This window comes from Solanum verrucosum, unplaced genomic scaffold (assembly GCF_900185275.1).
Source record: "Solanum verrucosum unplaced genomic scaffold, falcon-dt-bn FXZP01000252.1, whole genome shotgun sequence".
Classification (NCBI taxonomy): Eukaryota; Viridiplantae; Streptophyta; class Magnoliopsida; order Solanales; family Solanaceae; genus Solanum; species Solanum verrucosum.
In genome coordinates, this window is record NW_026019988.1 from 1,415,469 (window position 1) to 1,435,186 (window position 19,718).

Sequence of the window (19,718 nt, forward strand, 5' to 3'; positions counted from 1 at the left end):
GAAAAGGTAATGCTACTATATTTTGGTTAATGTGCAACTTAAATCTCTACCTAATTGCTCTCATTAACTAACGCTTGTCTCTCCATTTTCTTTAACGTTTAGATTATTTAATTTTCATAACTGTTCAAATATTCTCAATTCATTAATAGTAAAAAAAAAAGTTTACTTACTGCTCAATATTTTTAAAAAATAAAATAATCAAAGAATATGAATATAACATTTTTTTATTTAGTATAAGGATAAAATGGTAATTCAACTTTGAGGTTAAGAGCTTTCCACTTATAGTATAACTAGTGAATTAACTCGTGCTTCGCGAGATCGTAAAATATATGTGGTTGTTTAAACTTGAAAAATAAAAAATAAAAAATAAAAATCAAAGAAACATAAGAAATTCACATCTCAATCTCATGCCTATTCAATCATAAATTACTAAGGAGGTATTTGATTATATTTTTTTAGAGTTCAACTTCGAAAAATACATTTGACCAACAAAAATGTGTTTTCCCTATAAATTATTGATAGAAAGTCAAAAGGAGTAAAATTTGTATTATTTATAACTCCAATTTTCATAAATTATTTTTCATTTTAAAAATAACAATAATTTATTCAAATTTTTCGATGAAATGCGACGAAATTCCCATTCAATTTTCTCATTATGATCATATCCATTGTGCCCTATGAAATTATACATAAAAAATATTGAAGCAAACTCTCTTTGATGTGTTGTTCTCTTTTTACTTCCTTTTTTCTCTAGCATTTACAAAAGATAAAAGATAAATGCATAATTAAAAGAATTAACACTTCATAAAATAATTAACGATCAACCTCTTTTTCTATGTGAATTTTTGAGCAATCTTTTCTTGTTTATTGGTTTCTAAAATGTTTCCTTCAAACTTCGAACCTCAATTTACATTTGTTCCTACAAAAATATAAAATCATAGTTTATAGTTCACATTTTTCTTTTAATAAATGTATATAGAAAAGAAAAATGATATTATCACTTCTTTTGGCTTTCAAAATGAGTCTTTTAGGTTCAGACTCCAAGGATCACTTCTTCCTACAAAATATAAAATCATCGTAATCACTCATGTCTTTTATAACTTCTTTCTGAAAAATGCATATAGAAAAGAAGTTAGATATTCTTTTCATCAATTGATATAAAAGAAAATAGATAATCTCACCTTTAAAAATAGCCTGCATAATATCGCCATCACCCTCAGACTCCCAGTAATACTTCCTCTTGCAAAATATAAAATCATAATTCAGGATTCACTTGTCGTACACACTTGTGTCTTTTGAAACTTCCTTTTTGAAAAATGCATATAGAAAAGAAGTTAAATATTCTTATCATCACTTGATATAAAAGTAAATAGATAATCTTACCTTTAAAAATAGCCTACACAATGTCACTATCATCCTACGTTGTACTGATCTTCTCTATCATTTGAAATGTTTCTTATATTTAAATGCTCATATATGATGTAACTACAAAGCATAGTAATTTGGAGAGTTAATATCTTAAAAAGTCACTGAATTATAGAAAATTATCTAATAAAGTCACTGAACTTTGTTGTATATCAATAAAATCACTCAACTTAGGATTTTTATCTTTAAAAATTACCAATGTACATTTTTCATCAAAACAAATTTTAGATGACAAATTAAATTATTTTTTATGTCATATAATTATAATTATGACCTCCACAAATAAATAAAATTATAAAATCTATTAATTTCGAAAGGAACTTTAATCTCAACTCTATGAAACCAGAAAGGAACGGTAAATCAGATCCCATAATACACAGGATGCTTGGCATCAATTAGTTTCCTGAGTAATTAGGATCAGCCACTACATATATATAATAATAATAATAATAAGAAACAACAAAGTACGAAAATAAAGATGCCAAGAAAGTTAGCAAAAATCTGGGTAATTCATTATCTTTGAACAAGATGTCGATGCAGATCTAATTTGTTTGAAAATTGAGTGATTTTATTGATACAAAACAAAGTTCATGACTTTGCTAGATAATTTCTCATAGTTCAATGACCTTTTAAGATGTTAACTCTAATTTGGATGGTAAATGACATTAAATTTAGTGACTTTTCACATTTTAGTATTTATTAATTAGCAATGAAACTTAACTTTTAAATCCCATAATTACTATACATTTCCTTATTTAAGAAACAACGCAAGCAATACAAAGAAAGTAAAAGAATTTTAGTAGAAAAGATAAATAGTGAGGAATAATATAAATAGATCACCATTAATTTTCTATAATTACTGCATTAATTGCTACATTTTCTAACAAAAATGTGAACTTTTTTTTAAAAAAAACTCTAACAAAAACGTTAACAATAAAAGGAAAGTAAAATAATTTTTAGGAGAAGAGATATCAATGGTAATAATGACCATATGTTCACTTTTCAGGATTTTAGCTTTCTATTTCAGGTTAAGAATTAAATCGCGTTCAACTCCCTCATTAGTGAGGAATAATATGAATAAATCACCATTAATTTTAATGTACTATTTAAATCCTATTATAAGAGAAAATTCCCAAAAATCTGAGGAAAAAGATAATTAGAGATCCTGGCCAAAGAGGTATGCAACATGATATTTTCATATATATCATGTCTTTTAATAAATTTCTTCTGAAAAATGCATAAATAAAAGCAAATAGATATTCTTACAATCAATTCATATAAAAAAATAAATAGATTTGAGACTCCAAGTAACACTTCCTCCTACAAAATATAAAATCATAGTTTAGGGTTCACATTTCATAAACACTCATGTCTTTTAAAAAATTCCTTTTGAAAAATGCATAAATAAAAGAAGATAGTTTCTTACCATCAATTCATATAAAAGAAAATAAATAATATCACCTTTAAAAATGGCCAGTGAAATATCACCATAATCCAATGTTAACTGAGTTTCTCTGCAGTGTTTCTTAGATTTATATGTACAAATATGATGTAACTACAAAGCATAATAACTCATATGGTAAATGTCATTAAATATAATAATGACTTTTCACATTTTGCATTTATTAATTTGTAATGAAAATTACCTTTTAAATTCCATAACTACTGCATAATCCTAAATATGGGAATATTAAAAAGGTGAAAAAACTTGAATAATAAAGTTGATTAATAATTAATTAAATGATAGTCTAATTAAAGAAAGAAAAATTACGGAACCAACCAATTTTCTATAATTACTATAATTAATTGAAGGAATAATTAAATAGCTCATCATTTATTTAACGTAATATTTTAAATCCTAAAATAAAGAGAAAATTTCGAAAATTCAAAGAAAAAAGATAATTCAAAATCCTGATCAAAGAAGTATGCCACATCAGCGTTTTCATATCCTCCTTTATAAATATATATATATAGATATGATGTACAAGAAATTGAATAAATTACAACTTATATTTATACTCTTTCTACTGCCTCACAGAAGAGGTACAAACATCATATTACAACTAAAGTTTTCAAACAGTAATATAACTAACAAATTGAACTAAAAAGCAGATTTTCGGACTCTTAAAAAATACTGTCAAAAGTGTGTCGGATCTTCCCAAAGCTATGCATTTTTGGAGTGCTCGAGCAACATTTGATTTACTAGTGCTATCTTGGACCTGAGACTTGCTGTGAAGACATATAAGAGAAGGAATTGTAAGAGCTACTAGTAGTACTGCTAAGGTTCCTGTTTTGTTGATGTAACTCAAACACATTAACCTCTTGATCCCCATTGATCATCGATGCTTCAGTGAATCTACGACCATAAAATCGTAGAAAATTGAGTGATTGAACCTGTGGTGTAGCCAAAGGCAACACACCTTCTAACATGCCAACAACATTGGCCATTGTTGGTCTCAGAGTTGGCTCTTCATGCAAACAACACAAAGCCACACATACTAGCTTCTCGACTTCCTCACTTTTGACACTCCCCAGAACACGAGGATCCACAAGCTCCAGGTACTTTTTCTGTTCATGCATTTCCAACGCGAATAATGGGAAGTAGATTGTCTGATTTGCTGAGGCAACAGACGATGGAGAAAGCCTATTCCTTTCACTACTTTCGCTTTGAGAAGTAGTGTCATTTGGTGGTTGGAAAGAGGAGTTTTTCTTCCCTCGTACTATTTCTAGTAGCACCATTCCGTAGCTGTAGACATCTGATTTCTCCGTTATGGCTGAGCTAGTCAGCCATTCGGGAGCTAAGTAGCCTCGAGTTCCTCTCATCGTGGTAAACCAACTAGACTGCTCAGAATTAAGAAGCTTGGAAAGCCCGAAATCTGATATTTTTACTTGCAGGTTGTCATGGAGGAGTATGTTCTCTGGCTTTACATCACAATGTATGATCTTCTGCTCACAACCACCATGCAGGTAAGCAAGCCCACGTGCTGTTCCAAGCGCGATTTCATATCTGGTATGCCAATCTAAGCCAGGTCCGTGTCCAAAAAGGGTCCGATCCAATGAGCCTCGATTCATATATTCATACACCAGAAATCTTTCTCCCCTATGTGCACAAAATCCTTTCAAACTGACCAAATTAACATGGTGAACTCTCCCAATAATCGCGATCTCAGTGCAAAACTCCCTATTTCCGTGAGCCCCAAGAGCATTCATCTTCTTGACAGCAACAACAGCTCCATCAGAAAGTGTACCTTTATATACTGTTCCAAATCCACCAGTACCAATTTGATTTCTAAAACACTCCGTGGCTACCCGAATCTCCTCATGATCAAATTTCACAGGCAACCCCAGTATGGAAATGTTATCAAGCTCAGCAAACGAAGAAGAATCCGTCCGTCCAAACTCTTTCCCTGAAATCTGCATCAATCTTTTTCTTCTCATCAACCACATAATCCCAGCCATCATCACAATGATCAGGAAAAGCCCAGAAGAAGGAAGTAAAACCAAAGCAACGACGGGTAATCTTGACCTCTTGTCACTTGAGTTGTCATTTGGATCAAATGATGACGGTTCAGAAATGACCTTAACGTATCCCAATCTACCTCTTCCGTTACCAGAATCCGAGCCCCTCAAAATCGAACCAAGAAAATTTTCAATCATATAACATGACCCCGACGACTGATCATGAAAAACACTCAAGCAAGAACACTTCTTAGAACAAAGATCTTGACAAGCAGATACATTAACACCACGCTTCACAGGTTCGATAAAATCATTAGCAAAATAGTCCATACCATTCTCTAGCCTCAAGTACGAAACACGATTTCCCAATTCAGTTACATTCTTATTCAAAGATGCATTACAAGAAACTGGCATTACCAAATTTCTATCAACTGGAGCACAACTACCATTCACCTCAGAACTAACACGAAATCCCGGTGGGCAAGAACATCTCCCCTCATCACAAACTCCAAGCTTCTTGCAAGTGAAAGCAACACGACAACTATCAATAGGACTATCGAATTCAGATATCCAATTTCCGTTACTAAATCGTTTGACACTGAACTGTCCATTCTCTCCCAATTTCGCAATCCTAAAGTCAGGATCTTTCACCTCATCCAAAATAACCTGAATCACTCTCTCCGTCCCATTCGCCCCTACAAGGAACAACCCATTGTTACTGATCATCATATACTCCACCAGAGTATATGCATCAGTAAAAGCCTTAGGTTCCATAGTTAACTTCCAATAAGTCATTCCATTCCATTGTAACATTGCATCATTCTCTACAACCACAAGTTTATAATCGCCTTTAGCAATTTCATCTTCGTTCACTGAACTAACCAACGATTTCCCAACAGGCAATCGTTGGCCTACAACGATTGTATCTGTTGGAGAATCAAAACTTTCCCACACACTATTATTAAAAGCATCAACCAACACCAAGTTTCCTGATTCAAGAAGCTGCATTGAAGCAACAGAACTACTAGTACTACTACGCTTCGCTGACCAAACGGTGTCACCTGAATCATCAAAAAGAGCAAGGCCATCAACAGAAAGGTGCAACTCACCTGAATCAGATACAGGCATATCGCGATTTGCTGACCAAACAACTACATGTGATTCCGAGTGAACAATGACAAAGTAATAGGATCTTTCTTGAGATTTTGTGTTTGTAATTGCTGCTTTAAAAGTTCCATTTGGTGATGACAAGAATGATCCAGAAGTATCAATGAACTTGAAATTTGAAGCAGTGAAATTTGGAGTTAATGGTTGAAGAGAAAGAGGACCAGAGTGTACAAGAAAACAAGATAACAAAAGGGTAACAATGAATAACAAGAAAGATGATCCCATGCTCTTAACAACAATGAAAACTTGAAAAAAAAAAATCAGTTCTTGAAATCAAGAATCTTTTTGCAGACCATACTAATTTGCATTTCTTACTCTGTTCCGTCTCCTTATACACAGTAGGTAAAGTAGCGAGTCAACCTACTTTACCTACTTGAAAAAGGAGAACAGCAAACGAATCAGAGCAACAAAAAGCTGAATCTCAGTTGATCTTGGTAGCAAGGCTTACTTCTTCAATGGTATGGCTATAATTTCTATAATTGAAATTGAAAGAAAAAGGACTCTTTTTCTTTGTGTTGATTTGTTCACCATTATTATGACATTGATAGTAAACAGATAGTTGTTGAAGATGGAGACACTTCTTTTAGTTAAATATTTACTACTTTTTTTTTTCAGAATATTTGTGCTTGTTGACTTACTGTACACAATATGCAAGTTGAGGGCGGCGCATATTATATTCAAACTATAATAATCTTTTTTATTTATCGATCGACTAATTTAAATTTGTATAAAGTATCGTGAGATTAAGTACTCCTTATTAGTTAGAGACAAATCTAACATTTAAAGTTTACGAGTTTCGAATTCTGATGACTCTTCACTCCCATCACAACTTGGCACTCAGTTTTGCGATTGAATTCATAGTTTATTAGCTAGTATAGTATTGTACATATTTAATACTTTCTTTGTTCGTTTTTATTTATCTAATATACGTATCATTTAAGAAATTACTACGGAATATATGCAATTTATTATAGGGCTAATTCAAATTTATATTGAGTAACACTATTGATTATATGCGATGAAATGTTTTCCTACGGACAAAATTGGATTTTAAGTTTATGAGATTTGACGATTTTTTATGTGGCTATAAATTCCTAGTTTATTTATGCTATTGAATTTGTAGCTTATTATATGTATATATTTAGAAAAAAAATTGATGTGATCTTGATTAAAGTTACTAATTTTATACCAAAACTGCATAATAAATTGTTTATTCACGGGTGATTAGTCTAATTAATGATGGAGGGACCTCTATGATCCTATATATTCTTGGTGATAGTATTAAAATAATCAAATTATAGTCGTACATTCTAGAATATAAAAAATGAAAATGATTTTAGGAAAACATCTTTGTATAAGCAGTTGCAATTTCTTATTTATTTTATTATGCATTTTGAATTTATTATTCTTAGTTTTATAACAATGATTTTAACAATAAGATACATTATTGTCATTATTGTATATTACACCATCATTACAACCAGTAAACTTTACCTGTTTTATATAATAAGTATTTAAATATACTTTATTCGTTTTTAAAGAAAAAAATATCCAAAAAATGTAACCTATTTTTAAATATATTTTTTTCATGTACTTACTCTTCTTATTGAACCCTTTTAAATTTATTTTACTACTAGAGAAATAAATGAATAGCTAGGATATGATTAGTGCTGAACCAGAATTTAAATTAAGAGGTTGAAAACGTAAAATATTTTTGAACTATTTTTCCACTTTATAAGAAATAAGCTTTATAATGCGTAAATTTAATATTCCGATTTCAATGTGACACGTATTCGATATGGAGTGGAAAACAAAAAGTATATATATTTTTTGTGTGTTAGATGATGTCAATGTTACGAATACGTATGACGTATTTATACTGCTAAATACGTTACCAACCTTCAAACCTACCCCAATTATGCCAATTGTTTTAACAATTAATCTTGCCTAATTAAAAATTAAATAGCAAATATGAGTTTAATTTTTATATACTAAGTAAAATTTTTTTTTTTTTTAGAAGGATCAAGTTGTAGTATATTTATGACTTTAAAAACTAACCTAATCTAATTTACCAACTTTTTTCTTATTAATGACTTTGGACAGCAGTATTATTAAATACATACAATGATTTACAATTTTATTTGAACAATACAAATACGCTTAAGAGCGAAAGCGCTCCCTATAATTTGAACTTTTTTCTACTTCTATGTGGGCTATGATGTATTTAAATTTTTGCGATGATAAGCGTATTATTATAAAAAGATAAATTTAAGATATAAATTTGATCGTTTTGACATTTAGATTCTTATCATTAAAAATTGTTAAAATTATAGGTTCAAAAATAATTCTTATATATATAAAGTGCTACCAATAATCACTTTGAAATGTGTCAACCAATTTTAGAAAGAAAATAAAACAAGATAGATATAAGATTCAAATTTCTAACCTCACTTAGAGAGATGCATCCAATCATCACTGTATTATATGATACTTCAAGTGTGAGTTCACACATATACATTTAAATATTTTAAAAAAAATATAGCATTATTATATATAATTTCGAAAAGAGAGCTTAAATTTACGTAAACATAATAACCCCTTCCTACATACACACTTATTTCAAATTGGAACTTTTCATTTAACACGGAGAGAAATCGCATTCATTTCATCACGTTAGATATAGTTTCAGTGGGGTAGTGACAACCTCACGTTAGACAAGTTGTCTTTGTCTTTTTGGTAATAAATTATGAAAGTAGTTGAAAGTTACATGCATCATTAATGCTTAAAAATGTCAACGCCCAAATAATATTTTATTTCCCTCACATTTATTTAACAAACTTAATCACATGACAAGACAAGTTAACCACAAAAGTATTTTTGGTCAAATGTTTGCGTTCTTCAACAATTCATTGGTTTCTATAGTGACATATTGTTAATGTGAAGTACTACATATTTTGGTCAACTCATGTCTAGATTTATTAAGAATATAGCTAGATTTTTTAAATTTCATTCTAACATAAAATTTTCTTTATAGATACGGATCGAAACTCATGTCTATATATTGTAAAATTAAGTTTTACTTGCTTAATAAATTTGATTTTCTTTATGTATTTCTCTATCTGATTCTATTCAGGATTTTGTCCAGTACCTCTCATTTCTCAAAAAAAAAAATTAATAAAATTCTCGATATGATTGACATTTCCCCTAAAGATACGATTTCAAGATAAAATTTCTTGAAAGAGAAAAAACATATTTTCTCTTTCAAAACTGCAGATCTTATTGGGATATGCTCCTTATGTTTTTATGTTAGATATATCAATGTTTGATGGTACACAAAATTTGAGAGAGAAAAAAATTGTGCAAGTAATTTAATAGAAATCGTTTCTCTATTGTGTGGTATTGAGCCAAAGAATTACAAGGGCTAACCCATCGGTGGCCCCCTAAACTTGGCACGATCTTTCACTTAGACACCTCAACTGAAGGATTTTCATTTTAAACACCTAACGTAGGGTTCCCATGTGTTACTTTAACACTTTTTACACAGACATCTGTTGACCATAAGCGCGTGCAAGACAACCGTTCTACGTGGATTAACTGACCAATTATATGATGCCAACTCTTAAACCCCTTTACACGTCATTTTTTTTCAAACTAAAAGAAAAATGGAACCATTTTTGTGATTTTTCAACTTCCTTCTTACGATTCTCTCTCTTCTCCGAGAAAACCCTAGGTAAATCTCCCTTCTCGTCAAATGTATTTCTTTGTTTTTTCATCAATTCGTTGTTAGTAATAACCATTGTTGTATTTTATGTCGCCATTTTTCAGGTTTAAGGTTGTATTGACGAGGTATCGGGCTGTGCTACATTGGAGAAATTGAAGAAATTAAAGGTAATGGTGTATTTTGTTTTCTACCTTTGTTTTTGTTTTCTTCAAGAAGGTGTATATTGTTGTTGAAGGTGTATATTGTTGTTGATTCCACTTTTTTTATTTTCAGTTTTAATATAGGTTTTGGCTGGTAAAGTAAGGGGCTTTTTGGGTATTTCCTTTTATTGGGGTCTTCTTTTCGAGATATGGGCAGCTATATTTTAACTTGTTTTCATCATGGGGGGTGTGTTGTTGGAAACCCTAACCCTACTTACCAACGAGAAGTAGATGTATTTGGTGTTGGCATAGATAAAGACCATTTTAGTCTTGTCGAGTTTCTTTCCTACACTAAAGACCTTGGGTATACAAATGTGAAGGGATTTTACTGTGAAGATAACAATGAATTAGTTCAAGTTACTTCTGATACTCAATTGTTAGAATTTGTGAAAGACTTGGTAGATAGTGATGAGTTTCATGTGTATGTGGTCCATGAAGTTGATGAATTGGAAGAATTGCCTGCTCCAACTGGTCTTTTACCATGGTCTGATACTGTTGATGAATCTGTGGGTATAAATACTGAGGGAACTGTGGAGAATGATTCTGATTTGAATGAAGTTGATACAGAACTGCCTAGAGGTAATACAAATCAAAATGAAGCTGAATCAGATCTGCCTAGTAGTGACACAGATGTAGATGTTATTCCAGATGAAGATGATTCAGATGTTGATGAAGAATTGAGATCCCTTAGGGCTGAAAGGAGAAACAAAAGAAATCCTAATCTTAGAAAGAAAAGAGATAGGGAGAAGAAAACAATAACTAAAGAGGTACCAATAGGTGAGGCTGGTGTGGATAGAGGTTTTGAAGATATTGGAATAAATAAAAAGGATAGATATGTTGGCAGATTGGGAGGAGATGAGAAGTATATTGATAGCTCAGAATGTGATAGTGATGATAGCACTGATATACTAGATGCAGAAGCTATTGGAGGTGTTGATCTACCAGGCAGAAGAAAGAGCAAAAAGGTCAGGTATGATGATCAATGTACTGTTGCTATTTTTGAACTTGGAATGATTTTTTAGAATGCTAAGGAATTTAGAAAGTCTTTGGCAAAATATGCTGTTGAAAAAAATTATCAGATTAAGTTAAGGCCTAATGAAGCTCATAGAGTGAGAGCTAAATGTAAATTCAAAGAAAAATGCAAATGGTTATGCTATGGTGCTATTGATAGGGATTCTGGTAACTTTATGATTAAAAATTATTATCCTATACACAAGTGTTTACCTTCAAATAAGAACAAAATGTGTACAACTAAGTTCCTAGCAAGTAGATTCAAGGATGAAATAACTAAACAACCATCTTTGAGGATTTGGGAAATACAAGAGTTGTGCAGGGAGGAGTTAGGACTAAAAGTGGGTAGACCAATTTGTTACAAAGCAAAGATGATGATTCTTAGAGAAAACATGGGTGACTGGAATATGGAATTTGCAAGGTTATGTGATTATGCTGAAGTCATAAAACAAACCAATCCTGGTAGTTCTGTTTGGGTAAGGATGGATAGAAAAACTGTACCAGGAAAGAATTTGTTTGTGTATTTCTATGTATGCTTGGATGCATTGAAGAAAGGGTGGAAGGAAGGATGTAGAAGAATAATAGGATTTGATAGATGTTTCTTAAAGGGTGCTTGTAAGGGTGAACTTCTTGTAGCAGTTGGAAGAAATGGAAACAATCAGATGTTTCCTATAGCCTGGGCAGTTGTGGACAAGGAGACTAAACATAGTTGGAGTTTCTTTATCAACTACTTGAAAGAGGACCTGCAGTTGGGTACTGGACAGGGTCTTACTGTAATGTCAGATATGCAAAAGGTAATTGTCTATTACTTTGATAATTGTAGATATATAGAAATGTATTTTCTTTCTTGAATTGTATTGAATTCTATTTTATTGTAGGGTCTTCAAGCAGCTGTTGGTGAACTGCTGCCAAATGCTGAAGTTAGAATGTGTGCTAGACACATCTGATCTAATTGGAGTAAAAGATGGAAGGGAGAGGAAAGGAGAAAACAATTCTGGAGATGTTCGAAGGCAACTTTTGAAATGAAGTACAGTGAGGAGCTTTACAAAATGAGCAGACTTGGTAATGAAATTAATGATGATTTATTGCATTATCCACAAGTGTCATGGGTTCGAGCATTCTTTCAAGAGCATTCCAAATGTGATGCAGTTGAAAATAACATGTGTGAAACCTTTAACTCATGGATCTTATCATGTAGACACAAATCTATAATAACCATGTTGGAGGAAATTAGGAGAAAATTTATGACTAGAACTGTGGATATGGTTAAGTTTGCTGACACATGGATATGTGATATTGCACCTATGGCTAGACTTATGTTGGAGGAGAATAAGGAAAAGTCTAGGGCATGCAAGGTGCTGTGGAATGCTGATGTTGGATTTGAGATTGGAGAAGGGCAGTATAGGCATACAGTCAACTTGACTAATAGAGTTTGTAGCTGTAGAACTTGGCAATTGAGAGGTATTCCTTGCCAACATGCTATTTCTGCTTTGTATCATATAGAACAGGAACCTGAACCACTTGTGGAGCATTGGTATAGGAAGGATACATTCTTAAAGGCTTATAGTCATTTTATTCAACCAATTTCAAATATGAAGATGTGGCCTGAAACTAACAATCCAAGGATTGAGCCTCCTGAACCTAAGCAAATGCCTGGTAGACCTCCAAGAAATAGAAGAAAGAGTAAAGATGAATCAAGAAAGAAGTATGGAAAGATGTCCAAACAAGGGTTGAAAATTACTTGTTCCAAGTGTAAACAACAAGGCCACAACAAGAAATATTGCAAGGTAAAATAACTTATTATTTGTTTGTGCCTTTTTAAAATTCTTCTTGAATGTAATGAACAAACTTTATGTTTGATATTTAGGTTGGTGTCCATACTTCACAACCAGCTAGCCCAGTTCACAGTTTACTGCTAGTCAAAGTTCACAAGGAAGTTGCCATCCTGAACCAACAAGCTCCTTCCAACCTGGACCAACAAGCTCCTTCCAACCTGGACCAACAAGATTCAACCAACCTGCTTCAACAACATCAAACAGTCATGCTTCTTCAACAATAGTTTGTGGTGATACCAGTAGAGTTAAGAGGGCAAGGGAAACTGCAAAAACAAGCCAACCACCACCATTTGTGGATACAAGTATTCCTGTTACAAGAGGAATAACCAGTCAACTACCAACAAAGACAAGACAAACTGCTGGACAAAAAAGAGGAAGAGTTGCAACTGGTGAAGATTCTGCAAGAGGGGGGCCAACTAATGGTGGATCAAGTAATGTTGGATTTGGCATCTACACAAGTGCAAGTGGAACCCAAATGCTAAACGTAAGTTTGTCACAAACTGTCTCTGAAATGAATGCAAGTTTATATATTAATTTTGGTTTTTTCTTCAAAAAACAGCCTGGGACTTCAAGTCAAAGGATTCTACCAACAGGTTTAAGTTATAAGGATGCAAGTTTAACGGGTATAGACCTTGGTTTTAAGCCTAGAGGCTTGAGATGGAAAAACAAGGATGCTGTCACCACTTCCCAATTGCAGCAAATGGCAAACAAAAAGAAAAAGTAGCATCAACTTAGAATAGGTTGATTTTGGGCCCTTATTTTGGTACTAGTAAACACTTTTGTGAAGGTTGTATGTAGCTTTTGATTATGCTAACTTTATTTTGGGGACCTTATTTTGGTACACTTTTTGTGAAGGTTGTAGCCTTGAATGGTATGTAGCATAATGCTAACTTTGAGCTCATTATGGAGCATGCAAATATAACTGTTTATGTTTTATGTAATTTGGATGTTACATTGTGACGAATATGGCCAATTGTATGTGTAATTTGGCTATTTGATTTTGGTGTTAGTGAGAACGAATTTGAGATTTGTATGTAGCCAAAAAACCAATTTTACTGCAATAACAACATAGAATTTCATTGAATCCAAAATGCACATTTACATCGAAAATTTACAGCAACAACAACATCAAAATACTACTAGATCGAACACCAAATACAACATCAAAATACTACTAGATCGAACACCTCATGAACACTAACAATTAGGCTTCAATTTCCATATTCCAAACATCAGCAACCCAGTAGCAACGACACCAACAATAAATATATTTTTTGCTCGCTTTAATTTTTCATCAAAAGCATTGACTTTCTTCAACAATCCCCACATTACCCTGTTTGCTTGTGGAGGGTGTCGATCTTCATACCAAAGAAAATAGTCACAACCACCCATTTTCTATAAAACCAATCAAAAAGAATTAGATGCTAACAATTAATCATCTAATTGACTTGAAAAAAATAAGCGAACAAAGAATTTTACCTTTGAAATTCTACAAGTAAAAAATCTACGCCCTAGATTTAATTGGGTCCATGAAGTCTTTAATAGTGCTTCATTACCACACCTACAATATCGACCTTCATCCACAGATGCCATGGAAGAATTGGAGAAGCTCGACATGAAATTATTAAGGGCCAAGAATTAAAGAAAGGCTGAAGAAGAGAGAAATTGGAAAAGAATAGACAAATTGGGGTCTTAGTTATGGTACAATTGGAGAAAAAATAATATAAATAGATGATATGGAGTAATATTACCGTTGGGGACGCCACATTAGACGAAATTTTGATGTTTACGCGCCTTGAATGAGTGAAAATCACGCGACACTCCACCTGTGCAAAAAGTGTTAAAGTAACACATGGGAACCCTACGTTAGGTGTTTAAAATGAAAATCCTTCAGTTGAGGTGTCTAAGTGAAAGATCGTGCCAAGTTTAGGGGGCCACCGATGGGTTAGCCCGAATTTCAAGCAGACTTGCGAGGACATTGTCACACCCCTTTTTCGCACATAGCGGCGGAAGGGTTTTTCCAATTTAAGTGACGGTATTGATTAAGGGATTATTTTATTTTTTTTAGAGTCGCCACTTGAAATTGAGTTATGGTGTTCCAAGTCACCTTTTTGTTTAATCCTTAATCAAAAGGAAATGACTCTTTATTTGGTTTGCGAACTAGAAATTCGGGTAAGGAATTCTGTTGACCGAGGGGAAGGTATTAGGCATCCCTCGAATCCCGTGGTTCTAGCACGGTCGCTTTTATTGACTTATACTTATCTTGATATATTTTTGGATAATTTGTATAGGCTATGATATTTGCTCGCATTTTTATTGTTGAATTTTTATTTGGTCTCAATCCAGATGCGTAACCGCATTATTGGTCTTGACATTTAGAGACATAACTGTCTTCTTTCTATCACACCTAATAATCTATTTTTTCTATAAGTCTCTACTTTAGATTAATAAAATTTAATTATATTATTGGACAAGGTACATCACTGCATCCTTGATCATTATTTTTATGTCTCAAAAAAGATGCGCAACCGCATTCTTAATCGAAACAAATAATTGTAACGTACCTAAAAGTTTGTCTAATGTTAAAAAGAAAATACTTAGTCTTATTTTTTGTGAATTCTAGACAACTAATCTTTTATTTTATTATTATATTTATTGATGATACTTTTAATTAAATTAATCCACATGTTAACATATATATTAGAATAATTTTATCAAGGTGTGTCACCACATCCTTGAATTTCTTTTAAGTGTTTCAAAAAAAATGTGTAACCACATTCTTAATTGAAACAAATATATATTTTTTACATGCCTAAAACCCATCTAATGTTATAAGAAAATATTAAATAAAATCAAATAAAATACAACAAATCTAAACTTCTAGGATACAATATAAATTTTGGATTATCTTATATTCTTTTATTTTTATTCACCCTTACAGTTAATGTTAAAATTAGGCCTACACATATTATATTTTTATTTATTTTTATCTTGAAGTCAATGACGAAATTAGGCATACTCATATTGTACTTTTTATTAATCCAACAAACAATGACGAATTGCTAAAATAAATCTCATTCTTTATTTAATAAATAAAACAACAATAATTTTGTGAACCCAATAATTCCTACTTTATCATTATTAACATCGAAATCACGAAAAGAACAACATCATGACCCATTCATTTTAAGACATCACAACTAATGAACAAAAATAGATAAATAAAAATAATCATCAATAAAGTTACTTTCATTCATTAAAGAGATATAACACTTAACACATTCTTCATTTTTATCAAATTATGAATAAAATAAAAGTGTAAGAAAACTTATCATAATAATTACATCAAATTCCATGAATAAATTAAATAAGAAGATAAAGTAAAGTTGAATACCGCAAAATCTTAACCGAAGCTCGATTAGAACACCCACAACTTTTGTTGGTTGTTTGTGATGGTATATGTGTTTGTGTTGATATGAAAAAAAAATGGGTAAGGAAGAAAAGATGTGAATGTGTTGGTGAATTTTTTAAAAGAAGAATAAAATAAGGATGTGTATTTTTTGGTTTTTCTATATGTGCCGATTGTGTTTTTTCTTGTTTCTCTTTTTCTGTCCGTTTGTGTTGCTGTGTCCGTCTTTTTTTTTCTGATTTTTTTCCTTTTTCACGTCTATATCTGTATGTTGGGTGTTTTGGTTGCTGATTTCCTCCTCTCTTTTTTTGTTGGTCCTCTGTATATATCTATAGGAGTAGTAGTAGTGTGTAGGTATATAGTGGTGTAGTATATGTACGTGTGTGTAGATGTGGGGGGGAAGAGTGGGGTAGTGGAGGAGTATGTGGGGTAGTGAGGTAGTGTGGGTAGTTTAGGTTATTATATTTATTAAATTAAATATATATATATATAAAAACCATAATAATAAAAATATTAATTAATTATTTTGAATTAATAAAATATGAGAAAAGTCAAATAGCTAATCTAAAAATATAATTAAGAAATACTAGCTTATTTATTAAAATTAAAAGAAAACATATATTTTTTGTAGTTTTTTAATCTTTTAAAATAAACTTACTAAAATACGATGAAAAATAAAATATTTAATTTATATATAAAAGCAATATTTATGTACTAAAAATGGTGTAATACCTTAAATTCGGTCAAAAATTACGTGTCTACAGACATACTTTTTCTTTGGGCGTTGAGTCATATTGACTGTCATCTTCATTCAATTTAATTGCAAATACTCAATATTTGAGAATTTATGGGATCAACAATACCTGCGTCGTAGAAATGAAATGAATATTGCTCTAGGTCGCATGTCACAATGATTTAGTTTAGGTAGGAAAACTAGTCATAACTCATAAGAGAAATCGTTGTCCCCATCGACCTCAATAGTTTTCTTATTATTGATTGTAAGCAGATAAATAGTAAAATTTATTTTATGAAAAAAAACATTCTCAATTTTTTGTACTTTTATTATTGAAGAAACTCATAGATTTATGTATCAAAAAGATTTTTCAATACACTTAAAATTGACGCGAGAAGTTAATAAAAAGAATTGTAGTTTGCTCATTTGTGGGTAAACTACCTTTAAAGTTTGTGTAATATTATTTTTGGGTTTTGGAGGCGATTGACGGAGTAAAATTTGTTAGTCACAGTTCACCCATAAATGGGTGAAATATTCGTTTTGGTCTGTATTTTTAGAAAGAGTCCCTTTTAATATGTATGGTTCATAATGTCCGTTTTAGAGCCGGACTCAATGGGTTTACGACCCGTAGTTGAATTCGTAATAATCAGACAAAAAAATGGTTTCTGAAGTTTGATTTCACGAGCTACATTTATGTCCCGTACTTCAATTTTCGACCCATAAATGGGGCTTGTAGTTGTCAAACTCTATTGGAGGTGTCCCTGGTAAAATGGTCATAACTTTTTACTCCAAACACCGATAGATGCAAACTTGGTGGAGTTGAAAAGAAGACTAATAGAATTTTAATTTGATAGGTCATGAGCCACCTAATTCTTTATATGCTGAAAGATATGACCGTTTTAAGTTGATCCTTACCTAAACTAATGCAGAAAACTTTGCCGCTAGGAAAGCCTTTAAACTCGACTTAGTGCTATAGGTCCCTTATGACCCTAAACCACTTTCGATACACCTCCCACACCTAGGAATGGACCTTAACACATAAGTACAAGTATGGTATTGTCCGGTTTAAGCTTATATACTTACGACAAATGATCAAAGTTAAAGAGAGTTGTGAGTGTTATTACATCACTAAACATAAGTTAAAATTTAATTATTTTTTTTAAATATGAAAAAATAAATCATTATGTATGGATTCTGTTCACAAGTGAAAACAAGCTCATTGAGATAGAGCCCCATGTTCTACTCTATTTTCAGGCCCATTTACATTACAAAGATGGAGGCCCATTTCCTTGAGAAGCCCAAGTTTGCACTCTACAGAATGATCACTTCAAGCGGGCTGATTTACACAAATGTCCCTTTTAGGCTCTCATTTAAATTTTATTCATATTTTCAAAATTATGCAAATAATATTTGCAATAATAATTCTTGAAAATTTATCCTTCTATAATGTTAAAACTTGAATCTAATTTTACTCCTATATTACTCAATCTTATAGATAAAATATCAAATTGTTCTTTAAAGTTTATGACTTATAAAATTTTCGTCATTGATCAATCATTTTATTTTAAGTTTTTTAGCCTGTGATATAAAAGATTCATAACATTTCATTCGATGATCATAGACAAATTAAAAGCTAGACAAATTTTTTTTTAGGGAAAAATAAAGAGGCTTTGAGAGCTTACATTTGTGAGAGTTGGGGCTAAAACAAATTGATTAACTATTGAGTGCAAGCTCGTAAATAAACGATGGATAATTAAGATGCACTTAAAGTCAACTATAACTAAAAGATATGTCGATCTCACTCTTGCCCCCAACAAATCTTTGTCGGTAAACATTTCCAATTTATATGACCTAATTGTTTTTTCCCTTTGAAAAATCCTCTAGTATTGAAAGAAAGCTCACCGCCACACCCTTTATAGTCTAGATTAGTAATGCTTATTGATATCAATTTGAAATTGTCTTAATACATAATTTTCTTCTGAAAGTAGGGCTGGCAAGGGGATGGGGATGGGGACGGAGACTATGGGACGGAACGAAGGGGGACGGGACGTGGGATTTTTATTTTTTTATATGTTTATTTATTTGTATTGAAATTATATGTTATTGAATAACATTTTTAGCTAATAAAAAAATTTAAGTTTTCAAATTTCAAATTTCAAATTTCAAGTTTCAAGTTTCAAGTTTCAAATTTCAAATTTGAGAAGTTCAAATTTGTATTTTAAATATTTTAAAGTAATTTAAACTTGAAATTTCAAATGTCAAATTTCAATTTTTAAATTAAGTATTTTAAAGTTAGTTTAGTATATATGTAAATATGTATGTATATATTAAAATTAAAATGCAAGACAATAGTTGTATAAAAAAGACTTGAATAAAACCTTCAAATGTATTCAATAAAATCTAATTGCAACTTAGAACTTAGAAGTTACAATTTACAAATATTAGTGGAGTAACTAATCTATGCAACCACCTTCTAGGAAGAGTTTTGTTTCAATTAGTTCTCGGATGTAATCTAATAATTGTATTCTCCTTTTAAAATTCAATTCTAATTGTCGCATCATATTGACGGTAACATCCTCCGATGTTGGCAAACTTGCTAGAAACTCTTGTGACTCTAATTCATCATCACTAGATCCAATTACCGCATTAATCCAAGCTTCTTGTTTGGAACTTAACTTTGGCAAATTATAATTCCTCCTCTCGGCGTTGACCCAGTCTCTAAATAAAACTGATGTTTCCAAACTTTCTTCCGCCAATG

At 31.6% G+C, this 19,718-nt stretch overlaps 1 protein-coding gene across 1 annotated transcript; it reads right to left on the minus strand.

The window, feature by feature from the left end:
* Nucleotides 1-3,633: 3,633 nt before the first annotated feature.
* LOC125818839 (G-type lectin S-receptor-like serine/threonine-protein kinase At5g35370) lies at nt 3,634-6,276 on the minus strand. The gene has a single exon (XM_049498357.1). The coding sequence runs from the start codon at nt 6,274-6,276 to the stop codon at nt 3,634-3,636; it is 2,643 nt and encodes an 880-aa protein (XP_049354314.1).
* Nucleotides 6,277-19,718: the final 13,442 nt, after the last annotated feature.

Bases quoted from the DNA above. Each gene is read 5' to 3' on its own strand.
- LOC125818839 (XM_049498357.1), bottom strand. From the start codon at position 6,276: ATGGGATCATCTTTCTTGTTATTCATTGTTACCCTTTTGTTATCTTGT.